This window comes from Oenanthe melanoleuca, chromosome 2, assembly GCF_029582105.1.
Source record: "Oenanthe melanoleuca isolate GR-GAL-2019-014 chromosome 2, OMel1.0, whole genome shotgun sequence".
In the NCBI taxonomy this organism is placed as follows: Eukaryota; Metazoa; Chordata; class Aves; order Passeriformes; family Muscicapidae; genus Oenanthe; species Oenanthe melanoleuca.
In genome coordinates, this window is record NC_079335.1 from 38,642,073 (window position 1) to 38,660,502 (window position 18,430).

The window sequence follows — 18,430 nt, forward strand, 5'->3', positions numbered from 1 at the left end:
GCTGCATATGATCAAAAGAGACTCATCTAGCTTTAAATATAGAGGACTAGGTGCTTTTGCAAGGAGGAAATCTTATGTTAAAAGACACTGTGCTTCATCAAAAAGCAAGCAGCTGGAGAGCTCTAAATCCCAGACACCTCATCTGACAGAAGTGCTGCAGAGTATTGGATCCCACCCTGCTCCACCCACAGCCCTCCCTGCTCTTTGTGTTCTCCAATACAGTCGTGACACCAGACCTTGTAAAACTCTCTTCTCTGTCACTCAGCATGATCCACACTGTTTGACTTCTGTATGTATGAATACCAACATTAATTTCAAAGTACAATTTAAGCCATTGTACTTACTTTTCTATCTCTGCAGGGTGGGGACTAAACATTGCACAAAACCCATGACATTCAGGAAGTCCTAAACTTAACTTGTGTTAAACAACTCCAAAGGCAGAACTTGAAGGAGCATACAAGCATTCAAGATCTGAAACAAAGCATCACTTTTTGTTCAAAATTCTGCTTTCCTTTCTAGTTATGGCATTGTTAGTATAAGCATACCTGTAACTTTTAGTTAGCCTCACAAGTTTTAAAAATTGAATTTGTTACAATGAACCAAATACTCTGGAAAACAAAAGGTACTTAGTTGTGGCATCCCAAGATCTTGGTCAATATCTAGCAGCACCTGGACTCCTTGATGCTTCCTTGATGCTGCAGAATTGAGCTGTACTGGATACAGCACTAACAGAGCAAAAGACAGTCTTTGCCCAAAAGGGTGAGACAGATATTAGAAGTACCAGCATTAGAAGTTTACAGTAACAACCAATTAAACTCCCTAATGAAGTACTTGTGAAAAGTCCCAAGTGTTTCCAAAACAGAAGGATGACATCATTTCTTTCCATCCATCAGACAAGAAACACAGAAGGTATTTTCTGCTGTTGCTTTAGTGCACTTGCCCTACTGCATGACCTTCTTCAACACAACATCTGTCTTCCAAAATTTTATGTGAAAGTTTTACCCCTTTGTATGCTATGCCTTCTGAACTCTGCACTTTTCAGGCAGCACTAAATGTATTTGCAGTGCATTCAGCCTCCATATGAATCTTTCCCAGAAACTTGCTAAAATTGAAGGAAAACTTTACTTTTGAAAACTATGATGTCATCTCCTTTTCCAGCAAGTGCCTTTCCCAACCTACTTCAGCACATCCTTTCCATAACGCACAGTACATCACTTACAGATGGTTTTGAGAACTGCTGCTCAAAACTTTGGTTTAGAAGACATTCTTTTAATACATCTCATATATAGAAAATGGATATGCATAGCAAGGAGATGACTGTTCGCAGCATATGTACACATAAATCTCAAAACAAGGCATCAGGGCGTTACTGGAAAGTAACTCTTCACTGCCAGGGAAGTTCCCTGCTGGCAGCAACGGTGTGCTGGCCACATGTGAGGAGACCAGAGGTTGTGCATTACCGGAGATGTCCCCTTTTCCCCTCCGGTTCCCTTATTTTACCGAGCCTCTGCCGCAGGTTTCCCAGGAAGTTCTGGGCACCTGGCGCAGCGCGGGCTGGATCAGCCTCCCGGGGCTGCCGCCCGTGCAGCACGGGACGCTCCGGGCCCGGGGGGCTCCCCTGGGCTCCCCGCGCCCGCTCAGCCCCGCGGGAGCGCGGTCACCCCGGGGCGCTGTCCCGAAGAGGGACCCGGCGGTGGGGCAGGCTCGCCGGGCGCAGTCCCGCCCACGGCCGGGCGCGCTCCCTCGCGGCCAGGGGCTCAACCCCCGGCCCCCGAACCGCCCTCGCCCTGCTCCTCACCTCCAGACCTGCCCCAGCTGCAGGATGTGGACGAGCGACTGCAGGAGCCAGATGCAGAAGGCGCAGGACGCGGACCGGCCGCCGCCAGCGCGGGGACCGGCGGCGCCGCTGCCGGCGGCGTTGCTGCTGCTGTTGCTGCTGCTGTTGGTGGCGTTGCCCTTGCTGGCCGTGGACGCCTGTCTCTGCGGCGTGCTGGGGCGAGCGGCGTCGATGTCCGCGGCCGCGGAGCCGCTGCTCACCAGCAGCTTGCTCTCGGCGGCGGGGCAGTGCCCGGCGGCGCTGCTGTCCTCGGTGCTGAAGTCGTGCGCGAACCAGCGGAAGCTGAAGACCTGCACGGACAGGGAGCCCAGCAGCACGAAGAACAGGGTGAGCCCGAACCACCAGCGCTGGCCCCGCAGGTAGTAGTCGACCGCCAGCCAGATGTCGGTGCCCACGTCCGCGAAGTACACGGCCAGGGCGGCCAGGATCCAGAGGCAGTCCCACAGCGAGTAGCGCCGCTGCTCCCTGCCCAGCCGCAGGCACAGGGAGGACGAGCCCCCGCCCGAGCCCCGGGAGCCCCCGCCGCCGCCCCCTCCGCCGTCTCCTCCTCTGCCGCCGCTGCAGCAGCAGCAGCAGCACCGGGAGCCGCCGCCCGAGCCGTCCCCGCCGCCGCCGCCGCTGCAGCACCCGCCCCCGGGCGCCTCATCGTCGTCGCTGCCGCCGCCCGGCCCGGCTCCGGCGGGCAGCCCCGGGGCCAGCGCCTGCACGGAGCCCGAGTGCTCGGAGTTCTGCAGCGGCGTGAACGCCACCTCGCCGCCCTTCTTCATCTTCCGCCGCCCGTCCGACTTCGCGGCCATGATGCCTCCCTCAGCCCCGCTGGAGAGCGAGCGGGAGCAGCGAGCGCTCCTTTATCCCGCGCCTCCTCCTGCTCCTCCTCCTCCGCCTCCTGACTCCTGCCGCCCGCCCTCCGCCGCCGCGGACCCGCCGCTCCCCGCGTCCCCCGTCCCCGCTCCGCGCCGGGCTGCGCGCCCGCGGGCGGCTCCTCCGCGGCGGCCGCGTCCGCAGCGCCGCCTGTCTGCGGGGAGCCGCGCTCAGCCCGCCCGCCCCGCCGCCGCCTCCGCGGGGGCCGCCGGTGCCGGGGCCGCCGCCGCGCTCCGCTCGAGCCGGGAGCAGGCAGGGCTGCGCTGCCCGGAGCAGCGCATCCCGCACCCGCCTCCCCGCCCGCCTCCGCCCGCACCCGCCGCCGCCACCACCCAGCTGACTGACGCCGGGAAAGAGGATGACCTCATCCCTCTTCCCTCGCTGCCACCGCCCCCCGCCCGGCACCGGCACCGGCACTGGCGCAGGGGCGGGGAAGGGGGCGCTCGGCGCCGGGCGGGGAGGGGAGGGCGCGGCGCTGCCCCGAGGGTGCGGAGCCCGGCCCTGCGGCGGCGGGGGGAAGGCGGTGTCTCGGCTGCCCGGCCCGGGGAGGTGGGCACGGCGGCGCCGAGGGAGCGGGTCGGCGGGGAGAGCTGGGGTGTGGCCGGCGCCCCCCGGCCGGGGGCCGCGGGAGCGGGGGTGGCGGCGCTGCCGCCGGCTCCGCTGCCGATCTCCGGTGTCCTCCGAGCACTTTGGGTTGAGTCTGCCCCGCCGGCGCGGGGTGGAGCGGCGGAACGCGGGTGGATGCGGACGGGGCGGCCAGGAGGGCGGGGGTCCCCCCGGGGGCTTCTCCCTGCCAGCGGGCATCCTCGGACTGGGGGAGCCGCCGCTGCTGCGGCCCCGGCGGTGGCTGGGGGCAGCTCCGGGCGGTGATGCCCCGCCGTGATGCCCGAGGCGCTCAGCGGGACCAGCCCGGCCCGGCCGGTCCCGCGCGGGGCGGCAGCCGCTGTCCCGGCTGTCCCCGCTATCCCGGCTGTCCCCGCTATCCCGGCTGTCCCCGCTGTACCCGCTGTCCCCGCTATCCCGGCTGTCCCCTCTATCCCGGCTGTCCTCTTTATCCCGGCTGTCCCCTCTATCCCGGCTGTCCCCGCTGTCCCCGCTGTCCCGACTCTCCCCGCTGTCCCGGCTGTCCCCGTTGTCCCGGCTGTCCCCGCTATCCCCTCTATCCCGGCTATCCCCGCTATCCCCGCTGTCCTTGCTGTCCCTGCTGTCCCGACTCTCCCCGCTGTCCCGAGCGTTCCCGCTGTCCCGTAGGAAGCGCTGCCGACGCTCCCCTAACTTTGTGAAACGCTGTTGCGAGATGCAGTTCTCGGGCTGTGCCGTGACTCACGCTGCCTCAGAGGCGTTCGGGGGAAGGTGAGGAGACACCGTTTCACTCCGCCACCTGGAGAAATCGTATTTTGGGCGTAAAATTCACCAGGCGAGCTCACGACGCCTTTCAGCGCTCCCCGCCCCTTTCCTGGCAGCCCCGCTGCTCACGGAGCGCTGTCGCTCCTCGGCGCTCTCCCGGCTGTTTCCGTGGCTCCGCCGCGGCTCCCGGCTCGGGCGGGGGCAGCGGCCGTCCCGGGCTCGGGGCCGGAGCCGCTGAACACAGATTCCCCTGGGCGGCCCCCGCCCTCGGAGCCCGGCGGGGAGCACAAGGGAACGGTGGCTACCCGGTCACGGGAGGCCAGCAGCATCTCCGGGAGTCACACGGGAATCACAGGGCTCGGCGTGGGGGCGCATTTACCGCCCACCCTTGACCCTTCTGCCCTCTCTGTCCTCCTGCATCTTCAACCATAGGGGATGAGCAACTAATTGACCTCTTCACCTTTTTAATATATATATTTTTTTTTTAAGACTCTGGAATATTTTATGAGCATGCCCTCTCCCTTCTTAAAATAGAGCAGTGAGTTCGTTCAACCACGTTGCTGGAATATCTTAATAGGAACGGCAGTGAGACTGATAGGGTAGTGTCACGTTAAGCTCTGTGACTAAATATAGTCCCTTTAACTTCATTAATTAAACAGAAGTCATATGGACAGCTGAGAAATCTGCCTTCCAACTCTTAAATGTACATGGTAAGTATAAAATTGCCTTTAGGAAATTAGCTTTTACTGATATATACCCCAGATTTCAAGAAAAGACTGCAGCATGCATTACAGTATTCAGAGTGCTGAGCACACAAAAATGAAACTTTGGAAGGTGAAAAGCACACGTGAAACTAATGTGACTATTTGACTAGTTATTTTGCATGTTATCACACAAGAGCCTTTTAATTACATTGTCACACAGTGGTTCTAAATACACATTTGCTATGCAATCCTTGTTACAATGGTATAACTGTACTTTATTCCTTTTGGAACCCTGTATTTTATTCTCATTACAATCCACGTGATCTTTCTTGCCTGAGACTGGTAATACAAGTTGCTTCTTTTTCAAGATACCTTTTAATAATTCAGTCAGCACCTATATATAATATAATATAATATAATATAATATAATATAATATAATATAATTATAATATAATATAATTATAATATAATATAATATAATATAATATAATATAATATAATATAATATAATATAATATAATATAATATAATATAATATAATATAATATAATATAATATAATATAATATAATATAATATAATCACTTAAGGTCCCTTTCAACCCAAACCATTCTATGATTCATTCTATGATTCCAGGATTACCTTGTGAGCAGAGAAGGTGCTTAATGATAAAGCCAATTTAGCTGCAAGTTTGAGGTTTATAACCAACAAGTTTTCAGTGTTACTCTTTCATAGAATGGTTTGGGTTTGAAGGGACTTTAAAGTCATTCAGTTCCAATTCCCTGCTGTTGTCAGGGACACCTTCCTCTTGGCTAGGTTGTTCAAAGTCCCATCCAAACTGTCCTTGAACACTACCAGGGGTGGGGCATCCCCAACTTTTCTGGGGAACAATCTGTTCTGGTGCCTCACCACCCTCACAGTAATCGGGTTTTTTCCCTAACATCTAATCTAAACCTCCCTCTGTCAGTTTGAAGCTATTACTGCTTGTCCTGTCACTACATGCCCTTGCAAAATGTCCCTCTCCAGCCTTCTTGTAGACCCATTTAGCTAGTGGATGGCACTATAAGGTTTCCCCAGAGCCTTCTTACAGTTATGTCTTCAATAAAATGGCTTAGTGTACATTTTAGGTTACTTTAATTGAGTCTGTTTGACATATACAGGTCTAAAGATGCCACAAACTTATAATGGAAGTTATAGTGTGATGCATGAGTGGCAGTAGGGGATCAACTGTGCTCCTAGAGCTGAAATCCTAACCTAAATTGCTTGGGCTGCAGGTGGGGTAAGAGAGTAACTCAGAGGTGTCAGATTTAAGAAGGAGAGAATAAAATGGAGGAGATCAAGGTCCAACATACTAAAAGGGCAGAAGGTGGCTCTGAGCAATTCAGGAGATATTTAAGAACATAAATTGCATCAGTCTCACTGTACATCATTCTCGGAAGTCATGGGATCCTGCTTAAGGCTACTCAATGCTTGCCATTGGAGAAGGTAAGTGCTGGGGCCACGTGGCCCTATATCCTCCCCTCCCTGCTCCATATGTGGGACAAATTTTCTGGTATACTTGCCCTGAACCGCTTCACTAAAGGATAGAATTTGATAGAACTAGGAGCTGACCCATCTTCCAGGAAAATTTCTGTTCCCCCCAGTGGTCTCAGACCTCTAAATCTCAAAGGTGTTCAGTTTGCAAGACAATTTGTTGGTGTGGGGGTGACAGCTTTACACTTTCTTTCCTCTCCTCTCCTCTCCTCTCCTCTCCTCTCCTCTCCTCTCCTCTCCTCTCCTCTCCTCTCCTCTCCTCTCCTCTCCTCTCCTCTCCTCTCCTCTCCTCTCCTCTCCTCTCCTCTCCTCTCCTCTCCTCTCCTCTCCTCTCCTCTCCTCTCCTCTCCCTCTCCCTCTCCCTCTCCCTCTCCCTCTCCCTCTCCCTCTCCCTCTCCCTCTCCCTCTCTCTCTCCCTCTCCCTCTCCCTCTCCTCTCCTCTCCTCTCCTCTCCTCTCCTCTCCTCTCCTCTCCTCTCCTCTCCTCTCCTCTCCTCTCCTCTCCTCTCCTCTCCTCTCCTCTCCTCTCCTCTCCTCTCCTCTCCTCTCCTCTCCTCTCCTCTCCTCTCCTCTCCTCTCCTCTCCTCTCCTCTCCTCTCCTCTCCTCTCCTCTCCTCTCCTCTCCTCTCCTCTCCTCTCCTTTTTTTGCTTCTTGTTGTTGGTTAGGTTTGTTCTGTTTGGATTCAGCTACCATTGCATTTGAGAGGGAAATAACATTCTTTCCACACTGATTTCCATGTTAACAATAGCTGTCTGTTACAGGAAAGGCAGTGCAGTAGATGAACATTTAAACTTAAATTAAAGGCTGTTTGATACTTGATAAGAGGAATGTCTTCTGATTTGTTTTCTCACTTTAAAGATAACAAATGAAAAGGATCCATATTAATAATATAAATAACAACAGAACCAAATTTCCTCTGTTAGACTGGCATAACTTCTGTGGAGCTGTATCAAGGCCAGAAGTGTTTGTATACACACAGTGTACAAACCAGCATGCATCCAGCAAGCCAATGTTGTTACTAAACCTCAGAAATTATTAATTACAAAATATAATTGAAGGACAAAAATGAGATCGCAGACATAAATACATATTTCATAATCCAAGTGCAGACAACCAAGTACATTCATTTCTCATGTAAAGCTAGTTCTTATCTGAAGGAGATTTTATTCATGGCTTCCTGTTTCTCCTTTCTTTAAAGAAAACATTTTATGGGTATCACTGCTTTTGGTTTGTTTTGAGTTAGAACTGTTTCCATTTTTTGCCCTTTAGAATCTTCCTATACTTTAGCAATACTTTTTTGTGTGTACATGTCCTTCTCTTTTTTCAATGTAGACCATTATCAACTCAAACCTAAATGTCCAGGAAACAAGCTTCCAATCCTCTTATCTTTACTCTAAAGTATTTTTTTAGTTCTTCACATCCCAACAATGATGTTTTTCCATCTCTTCTTTAGCTTAAACTTTTGCTTGTATACCTCTCATTTTGCCATTAGAATATCATTATACTCCACAGGTCTAATAAATTTTTGCCTGCGTCCTTCAAAATTATTTCAAAAATCGTCCTTCAAAATCTATTTTCTTTTGTTTGGCAGTACTTTTGGCAATTGCAGTTTAGTACTTTAGTTTCTGCATTTTCTTCTAGTTCAGATCAACTGAACCATTAGAATAAGCTCATTGTACCTGGATTTGACACCCTCTGGAAGCATCTGGCACAAAACCTGCCTGTTTTAGTCTAGTCAGTCCTTTAGGGAGTAGTTCTGCATCAAGGAATTGTGCATAATCCTGCTGTCCTGGCAGGGCTTGCAATGCTGAGCAGAGCTCCTGAGCAGCCCCTCTTAGAAACAAAGGAAGTCATAAGGAATTCCCTGGTGATCCTTCCTTCCTTCCTTCCTTCCTTCCTTCCTTCCTTCCTTCCTTCCTTCCTTCCTTCCTTCCTTCCTTCCTTCCTTCCTTCCTTCCTTCCTTCCTTCCTTCCTTCCTTCCTTCCTTCCTTCCTTCCTTCCTTCCTTCCTTCCTTCCTTCCTTCCTTCCTTCCTTCCTTCCTTCCTTCCTTCCTTTTCCTTTCTTTTCCTCCCAAAGGCATCCAGTGTCTTTTCCTGCACTGTGCTTCCCTAGATGTGTTTGACACAGAACTGGATTGACTTGAGGGACATAATCTGATGAACATTTATTTTCTCATTCACTCAATCTGACAGTCTCACTCCTATGTCTTCCATACAACTGGTTTTAACCATTTTTCCATGTTAAAGCAGTGCCCTCAGGCACAGATGCACGTGAAATCAATTTCTTTGGGAGCATCAAGAGATAACAATTCTCTAAGATGTTCATAGGTTTTAGGTATTTTCAATAGATTCATGTTTAAACTATACACACAGGTGTCAGTGGAAGTTGTGATATAGGCTGTATGTTTAAAATTTATGCACTAAAATACTTAATTGTCTTTTTGCCCAACTAGCTTCATTCAAGCAGGCACATGCCACTGTATGCTCTGATACCTGAGATACTTCATTGCAAAGGGAGGATACATTTCCTTTCAGTTCAGACAATATTTCAGCAAATTAACATGAGCACAAATCAGAAATACATTTGTAAATCAGTATGCTATTTAGAAAACTAATATTAAAATACTATCTATTCTTAAAAGTATAAATAGCAATTATTGTTTTCTTTCTTTAGCTTATTTTATTTATAGGTCTACATACTCTGTATGTAGTCAAACTCCATATTTTTAAAATTTCAAAAGAAGGATGAACTGAGTATCTCCATATGTTAGCTCCCTTTTGCAATTGCAAATAATACTCTGGAAGGTTTCCTGGCTTCTGAAATTACTTTGCTTTATAACACCATGATATTGATATCTATATTTGGTACACCTTAGACTCTTTTTTTGTAGCATGCTAAGGTTCATGTGAAAATGCCAACACACACACCCACCACATGAGATCTCAAAGGAAAAGACCCAATGTCATGGGCTTCTTAGGTGTACACCTAAATGAAGGAAGACTAAAAATCAGAGCAGTGGGAATTATTATTAAATCCTTATTGTTTAGGAAAACACATTTTAGGCACATGCTTAAATTTCATGGTGTATTGAGGCTGTGGTTTGTTTTATTATATTTCCAGAATGTCTAAATATTAAAAATGTATAAGTAGATTCAACTGTATACTCCAGATAGATAGATGGATAAATAGATTCCAGGTTTAAGCAGAGAGACAATAGCCATGCTTAGAAGATAGCATATGGATTTTTAAATTACCTATGAAAGAAGAAATTATTTCTTGGTTTTTTTTTTTTTTAAGATTTAACTCAAGATTTCTTGAGTTTACACTTTTCATTTAGAAATGGATGTTAGTGAACTTTCAAGTTTCTTCATAGCTTGTATTTAAATATATAATCAAAAATAGATATAAATATAAAAGGAATGATAGAAGACAGAGATATAGGAAGACAGTAAGGAAGCAAGCTTGCTTCACTTTTTTCAACCTTGTACAATGCTGACAACTCTTTTGCTGCTATTGTGCATGCAAAAACCAACCAACTACCATGCACATCACATTTTATGATAAATGAGAAAAGCATTTATAGAATGCCTAAGGAAATATTACATGCCTTCTGACACTCTAAGATGTAATTAAGGATTTTCAAAAATTTGAAAAGAAAATTAGAAGTCCCATTTCCTTTCCCCTTCTTGATTCACTGTTTAAAAGTAAGTCAAGCAAAAGAAGGGTTTAACCACAGCACAGGAAGTTATGACACTGCTTTGCACTCCTAAGTAAAGAGGATTTTTTGAACTTTTCCAATCTACTGCCTTTCTTCATGGAGAAGTGCAAAGGATCATTTCAGACTGATATGTGAGCAGAGATTGTTTATATTTGCTAAGCCATTTATAAATACTAACAATGAAGGTCTAGATGGCATTCATCCAAGATGTCTAAAGGAACTCAAAGGAGCATTTGATACTTCCTTTTTTCTTGCTCTCATGCCATTTCCACAACTGACAAACTACAGGATAGATAGCTGCAATACAACTGCTCATAAGTACTTCAAAGGAAGGAATCCTTTCTTATGTATGATGAGTTTCAGAAAAACAGTACTTGGAGTTGCTGGGAGGATATTAAATGGTCCAATGAGACCAGAATGGTCCAATGAGTCAGAGCATGATTATATTTTTTTTCAAAATATAGCAGCAAAAGAAACTGAGACTCTTAAGGGCTTAAAAGGGCAGAAATGTATCATCTAGATCAACCTAATAATAGACATATAACAGCAGATGTGGAAAAAAGATAGGATTCACTGGACTCTAATGGACATTTCCAGACTCAGTTTTGTTTAAGAGTCTATGATATGATGTACAGGGTAAATATTTTAGCACCCAACTTCAGGCTTTGTCTGCAGTACATAATCAAATGTTTAATAACAAAAGCAGCAAAATCTTCTAGCCTGCCTTCTTTCACAGATCTTTAGTCAGGTTGCAACAGAGAGAGGCGACAGAAGTCAAACCCTTCACTGCAGCCTTGCCTCCTCCAGCTGATTGAGCTACCTCACTGCTCTTTCCAAGACTTCTTTGTGTGTCAAATTCCTGACCCAGGCAGTCTCTTTTCCTAAATCTCTGTTCCCCATGGAAGCATCAGTAGTGTCAGTATCTGCCCAGGCTCTCCACAGGCAGGGCAGGGTGCTGGGAGGAACAAAGCAAGGCAGCACCCTTGCTGTGTGTGAACAGCAGAGTGCACACAGGGAGGCACCTTTGTAATGTCCCTGTCTTTGGACAACAAATTCTCCAAAAATCATCCCACAGGCAGGGGACAGAGATTAAGTGACTTTGGTGCCAAGCACAGCACACATCAGTGTACATGGTGTGGAAGAAGCACCTTTGGGATTTGGCACTAGCCACAAGCTAAATCTGCTAACTGGCATGTGTTCCAAGCAAGACCTAAGCAGGGGGTTATGTGGTATTTCACATTTCCTTATCAAAGTGTAATCCCCTGGTATGGTGTGCACCCATGGTGCTCTTGAAATGAAGATCTCTGCAGTGCTGGTCCCATTATTGAAAGGGTTGGAGAGCTGTATGCACAGCTCTGGATCCAGGGAAGCAAATCCAAAACCTGATTTGGACACTGCATAGGTAGAGAAAACAATTTTCAAGTATGGAAGGCAGCTGCAGAAGAAGGGTATCCACTGTTAGTAAGGAAAAGCAGATTAGGAAGGCATTATTTACACTTGATAAATCAGAAATGGCATCAAAGCGAGCTAGTATTACAAACTATTAATGAAACACATAATAATGAAACAAATCACATAATAGATCACATAGAAGTGATTCAGTGTAATGAATATTGATACCAAGTAAGTGAACTGTGGGCTCTGGGGATACAATTTCAAATCCATTCCAGTGAGTGTGGTAGCAGTGTGAGCAGAAAAAAAAAAAAAATAAAAAAGAATTTTAGTGTTCCATTGCTCACACTGACCACATCCACACCTTACAACAGTTGTCCTTTTGTTGACATAGGTAGATAAAAATTATATTGAAAAGTTATATTACCTACCAAGGCCAAATATAGTCATTTATTATTTTTTCTTGTGTCAAAGTAACTGAGATCTCATAACTCATACAGATGTCAGTCAACTGTCCTAATTTCACAGAATAATGTGAGTAAATAAGCATTAAACATATTAAAAAGACAGGCAATTTTTATCAACACAGGTTACAAACTCATTTATTTCTTATAATTATAGAAAGCCCATTGCTGCTACACAACATGGTAATGTCTTGAGGGTGAAACAAGTCTAAATTTCATATTTTCAGAAAGAATTTAGGTTTTGGAGGTACAAAAGGTAAAGTCTTGTATTAAGAGAGGGATGCCTTATATAGCTTATATAAAATATTTGTATTTTGATCACACATATGAAGCTTCAGGTGGTGTGCAAGTCCTGATTTAATTTCAGACTTGCCTGTATCCTAAATTCTTCCTGAGTCCATCCTGGCAATATCAAATCCTACCAAACATTCATTTGTGCACGTATAGCAAAATACATTTTTTTTTTTAGTGCGAATTTGCAAAACTAACTGGGCCTTTTTTTTGTTTTTCTTTGACATAAAGGCATTCACACATGTAGCACTGGAAAGCTGGATGGATAGCAAAGGAGAGGCACTGCAAAAATCATCAAGCTGAGCAGGGAGCTGCCTAAGCCTGCCTAAGCTATTGCAGTGTTACTGATAACAGCCTCTCTTAAGAGACCCTTTGGATCTAAAGGTTCTCAGCTGAGGTTCTGGCTCAGCTACAAGATTTTACAATCAAATGTCAGTGAGAGGCTTACTGGCACAGGGTGGACTTTTGAATAACAAGATCTATATTACTCTCTCTTATGGTCTTAAGAGAAGCAATATATAGTTAAGGCTGAGGGGTTGTGCAGTTTGTTTGGAAAATGATTTTGAGAAGATCTAAATTGTAATAAATGTTGAAAATGAAAGAAAAATTAACACATACTGACAGATTTGAAATTAACTAAATTTAGCTTACCCACAAATCATTACTGAAACAAAAATATTTGGGTATGTTACTACATATGTCTACCATTATGATTGCTCAGTTCAAGTCCACAGAGCCATGTTACAGATTTAAGCTTCTGATATCTAAATTTCTGTCATGCAAAGTTTTTGAGCATCTATAATAGGATCAGAATTCTGTGTTCACATTAGACATTTAATTTACTGTGATGTTTTTAATACATTGTTTTGACTTTTCTTCACAACAATTACAATGCCTTCAGAATTATAGGAGACAAGTAAATCAAATCAGCATGGATTTGGAGAAGCATCACACTCAGAAAGAATCAGAAATCAAGCAGCTGTGGGTAAAGTTGCACTATGGTGAGGCCATCACTTTCATCTTCAGAAAGCCACCTTAAGGGAAAAACATAAAAACCTGTCATAGACACAGCACATATAAAACTTAAGAAACAGACAATTCTGAGAGCCTGGTTCTGCACCTTTGATTTTCTAGGAGAGGTTTTACATTGGTTTATAGAGAAGAAGAAACCAACCTTAAGAAAACAATGAATTTTAAAATTTTTGTTTTACTACTCATATATGTGCAATTTTAAAGTGTAATTAAGTTTATTAGTATATTTATGAAATATGCATTATTTTATTTGTTGGTCATATAGGTAACTAGTAAATTGCTCTAAAAATGACATAAAATCAGGATAATTTAGAGCAGGGAAATATGTTCTGTGATGGCAAGTTATTGTCCTTGTAATTAATTCCAGGAACTCTCTCTTTCCCATATCTCTTTGCTGGTTCACAAAATATGGAGTTGCATGATGCAATCCTAGCTCTGTAAGAGCCTATGGAGTTTTATTGTTGTTTATATGAGAAACAGGCCTGAGCCCAAAGTTGGGGTAGACTAATTTTAACTGGAACCATGGATACAGGGGTGTTAATTTCCAAAGAGAATTAAAAATCTTCTGTACTTTGGAAGGTTTATGACAGTCTACCTGATGTGATATCTATGAAGGGGGTAGAGTGGGAGGGATTCCCAGGCAGTAAGTACAGCATCAAAATAGCTCACATCTGGAGCTGCACCATTCAGCAGCTGGGAGATAGGGCTGAAGATAAACAGGTCCAGGCTGAAACACAGCTGATTTGGGCAGCTAAAACAGCATGAGGAAGTCACAGAGCCTAGGAAAGGTGTGATGTGTAAGCTAGAGAACAGGCACTTAAATGGGTTAGCAAAGGATTCAGGTTTCTCAGTGATTAATGTATTTTAGAGATGTTATTTGCATTGGAGGAGTCTCTTTTATGGGAGAGAACGAGCCCATTCCCCATTCACTCTCTTGACCACGAGACAAGGATCTCCATGAGGAGCCATGAACTTAGAGTTTCCTCTGTCTGAGGAACCTCTGGGTGACTGAGTACTTTGGGGTTAACCTCCTAATCTCTCCTGCTAAATAACTTCCAGTTTCAGTAGGTTGATACACTTCAAGGTAGGCACATAGCCCTGCACCCACCAAGAACCAGCTGAATGTCCTTGTCAGCAGATGTAGAACCAATCTGTGCCAGTCACTTCCCCACATCAATGATGTGATTCAAGTTCTTGTGCCAGTCTCTTATTTACCTTTGTGCTTTTGCTATAAGATTTTAAATAAAATAAAAAAAAAAAAAAACAAAACAAACAAACAAAAAAAAAACACAAAAAAAAAAAAAAACCAAAAAAAAAAAAAAAAACCAAACCAAATCTCTGGAAAAAAATGTTTGCTGCAGTCTATCTTCAAGAATCTTCCTCTGACTGGTGTGGTCTGACAGCTCTTACAATTAAAAGAGGTGAAGTGGCATCATCTGAAATTCCTGTCATGGATTGTTTTGCACATCTGAGTGATATTATAGTTTAAGAACTTTCTTCATGCCCACTAACTTAGATTTAGGTATCTAGAAGATTAGAAGATTAGAGAGCATCTGAGCATGCCTTTGGAGGAAGTTGAAGCAAGGGAAGTTTAATGTTGTTGGGGTCAGTAACACCCTCACACTCTTGTGATTTAGACTGTAAAGACCAGCTGAGTATCCAAGAACTTTAAAAGTTCTTTTTTTTTTTTTTTTTTTTTTTTTGGGTACAGGGTCTGGGATTTGGCTTTCATTAATTTTCATGTTCACAGAAATATTTAGGGAAAGGATAAAATTAAATATTCTTGGCTACCAAGAATTTTTTCAGAATTTTTTGGCTACCAAGAATGTTTTCAGATTACCAGGTAGCATTCCTCTTTCTAGATACAGGGAACTTGTAAAATTTCACACTTCTGTGTTCTCTAGATGCATTAAAAAGCTAATTTCCACATGGGAGGACATGAATATGTTTGCATCAGTTATATATTCTAAAATTCATCAAGCTGTGAATTGTATATTGTAGTGAACAGTCACTCCAAATACACCCTTCAGTTTAATTTCCAATTTTTGAAACTGTGTTGTTTTAGTTTGATGCAGTCTGATGTTCACCTTCTTTTTGTACACCAGAAGCCCTTTACCCAAGCAAGCCAGTATTGAAATGCATTCCTTAATTTAGATATATATATCTTATATACTATACTTTACACTATATTATATAAAGTTTTCTTTTCTTTGTCCTATATGCTGAATGTATCTTGGGCCCATACTAAGCAAACATTGAAACAGAAGGATTCTAGTGTTTTAATGTTGCCTTTGCTCAATAAAATACTCTACTTCTTCCTCAAGTTTTGAATCTATGCTGCCATATTCCTTTCTGATTCCCTTCCATGCCTGTTTGCTTATCCCTGATATGTTTACCAGAGCTATTTATGGGCTAAAGTTTTACAGTGTTAACAGCCACCTTCTACCTCTTTAAAATATATAGGAATACTTTTCTTGGGAAAGGCATTAAATTATATCACTCCCTCCTACAATCATCCAGATGTAATAGCTTGGGAAAATCTAGTGTCTTCCTCTAACAATTCTTCTGACAAATTAATTTCAAGTTGGCCAATGTGTTCAAAAGTCATTGGGGATGGATTGATGGGAACACAACATTGTTAAAAAAAATAATCATTACTGTCTTAGAAAACCAGACAGAAACAACTGAGAGATGTGACAAAGCAAACAGCATGTACAGAGTGAGGATGGACTGATCTACTGACCTGTTACAGTTGAAGCAATGGATTGAATTCCTAGCTGCATCTGTGATTTCCCCCTTTTCTAGAAACCAGCCACTTGCTGTAGAAGGAAAAAAAACACCACCCCAGCCAATTTAATATAACCAAAACACAAATACAGCATAAGAAAGCTTTCTAATTTCATTTCCCAAACCCCATGTGGTTCATCAATAATAAAACTGAAATGCAGAAGATTCAAATTACTACCAACTTCTCTCAGTTTTACAGGGAAGGTCTTTGATGTTTTTGACAGAAAATTTAATGGAAGATTTTTGTTATAACTTAACTTACTTTTCCATATTGGATAGAACAGCAGGTAAGACAAATGAAACAGAGTGCATGGTAATATTCAATACATTCTTGAAAACCCATTTTGCTCTTTGAGGAACTTGGAAATGCACTCAAAATGCACTCCTAGTGGTCTACTATTTTTTTCTAATTAATATAGTGATATGTATGTGAACCAAGTGGTGAAACTGAGTGTTTTTCATATCCCTATTTTTCCAGCAGTCATGATTCAGAATAGCATTTTCATTTAGGCCAGAACTCATATTTGTTTCAGCTTTAAGAAGGTATTAAATATTCTATTTTAATCTCCTATTTTGCTGAGTGAAGAAATACATTCAGACTTCTGATATAGAATTTTATTTCATAGAATATTAAACTATTAATATTTTAAAACCAAAACTTTATTTTATATATACAATGTCTGTGCTGATATGCTTAGTTGTGTTTGCCAATGCAACTACTTAATGACATTTTAAAACTAATTAGGATTATAATTCTAGTAGTTGGCAACCTTTTGGTGCTCTTTACATGTCCTAGAGATAAAGAATTATATTCTATCTAATTATTTTGGGTTTCAAATATTTGGACAAAGTACTAAGTAGGCTAAAGTCAATAAAAATATTTTTATTTGTAAATGCTAAATTTTAATTCTACATGCTAAAAATGCAATATGAAAATATTTGCAAATTGTGTAGATTTGGATAAAATATAAAGGTACAGCAATATTTCTTTTTTCTAATAATAATTTCCAAAAAAAAAAAGCTGGGTTAAGTAGGCCATGAAGGTGTCTAGGTATTCCACCTTCAATTCTCAAGATTCATTTATTGATACTGTGAAGTACTTTTGAAACTCTTTTAATGAAATCTTGTGAATGGTTTAATATATCATAGACTCTACTTGGAATAGATGACCTTTCATGAAATCTCTAAATCAGAGTCAAGATTATCAGCAATAAAATTTTACAGTCTCTCAAATTTACACCACACTTTACAAAAGAAGAGAAAGGCAAGTTTGCTCTCTGGAAAAGATTAAAATCTAATGCTTCATCCTTTATTGACAAAACTCCAACAGACCTCACTGAAATCTCCAGGTATGGAGAAATCTAGAGGTAGCTAGGATATATTAGCAAACAGATGAGACATCTCAAAGAAATGCAACATTTGAGGAAGCTTGTGGGGATAACAGCTGCTGTGACAAAAGACACTTGGAGGTAATTTCAGAGAAATATTTAGAGGAAGGTTGTCATGTCTAAGATGAATTGACACACACCAGCTGTGCTAGGAAGGCACTATTAGCAGCTATGGGATGTTGATCAAGACACAGAAAGGGAAAAATAAAAATTTTGTTGGTAGATCAGGACCCAGGAAATAAAAGTTGAATCTATTATTTCCCCTGCAGACTTCTGTGCAGCTCTCAGCACTAAAAGTCTGCTTTTGTGGAGCTTCCTTCCCATATCAGATCTAAGCTGGACTGTGTGTATGTATAGCACTTATCACAAATAAGATGAAAGTCAGCAGGACAATCTTGTTTATTATAGATATTTCAACAGCTTTGGTTTTTTTCCTGTTTTTAACACCATGAAATGTACAGCGCAGGTAGTTAGAAAAATTAAAAAGGTGTTTAGCTTTTTCCAAATAGGAATTGCTATTTGCAGAATTTTTCTTACTTATCCTAGAAATGATAAACCCTTTGGCACTTTATTATGTCTCATGAACTTAGTTTAATCAGATTTATTAAACCTAAACCTATTTCTTTGAGATAGGTTAAGCAAACTTCACCTGACTAGAGTACCTTAATACAGTCAGACCTTTTGGATTCAAGTTATACATTCCCTGAAAATTAGTATATCTCTATATGTCTGTATATATCTTGATATCTGCAAATCCCTAGGGGGTTTTAGCACTATTAAGTGTAAGCTCAAAAGATGATATGCCTTAGTCTCCTGTTTTATTTTTATGTAATATTCAGGGTTTAGAGGTTACTGTACACAGAAACATTTTCTATCATGTGTGATTATGTTCTATAGCCACATCCTAACTTAACATCAGGGCAGGACCTGGTGCACACTGGTTTCCTCAGACTTTCACAAGAGGAGATCTGTGGGTGTGAGAGGCAGCTACAGCATGCTTTGGCCAGAGTCCCCAAACTTGCTCAAGTCATGGAAAGTTTAGCCTGCAGTTTGAAAATTCAATCCTGTTTTGTT

At 43.2% G+C, this 18,430-nt stretch overlaps 1 protein-coding gene across 1 annotated transcript in view; it reads right to left on the reverse strand.

Moving 5' to 3' along the window:
- Positions 1–2,634, reverse strand: part of XKR4 (XK related 4) — a 211,642-nt gene extending 209,008 nt beyond the window's left edge. Inside the window, exon 1 of the mRNA XM_056484430.1 lies at positions 1,799–2,634. Coding sequence (XP_056340405.1) covers positions 1,799–2,634 — 836 coding nt within the window. The remainder of the gene's footprint in view (positions 1–1,798) is intronic.
- Positions 2,635–18,430: the final 15,796 nt, after the last annotated feature.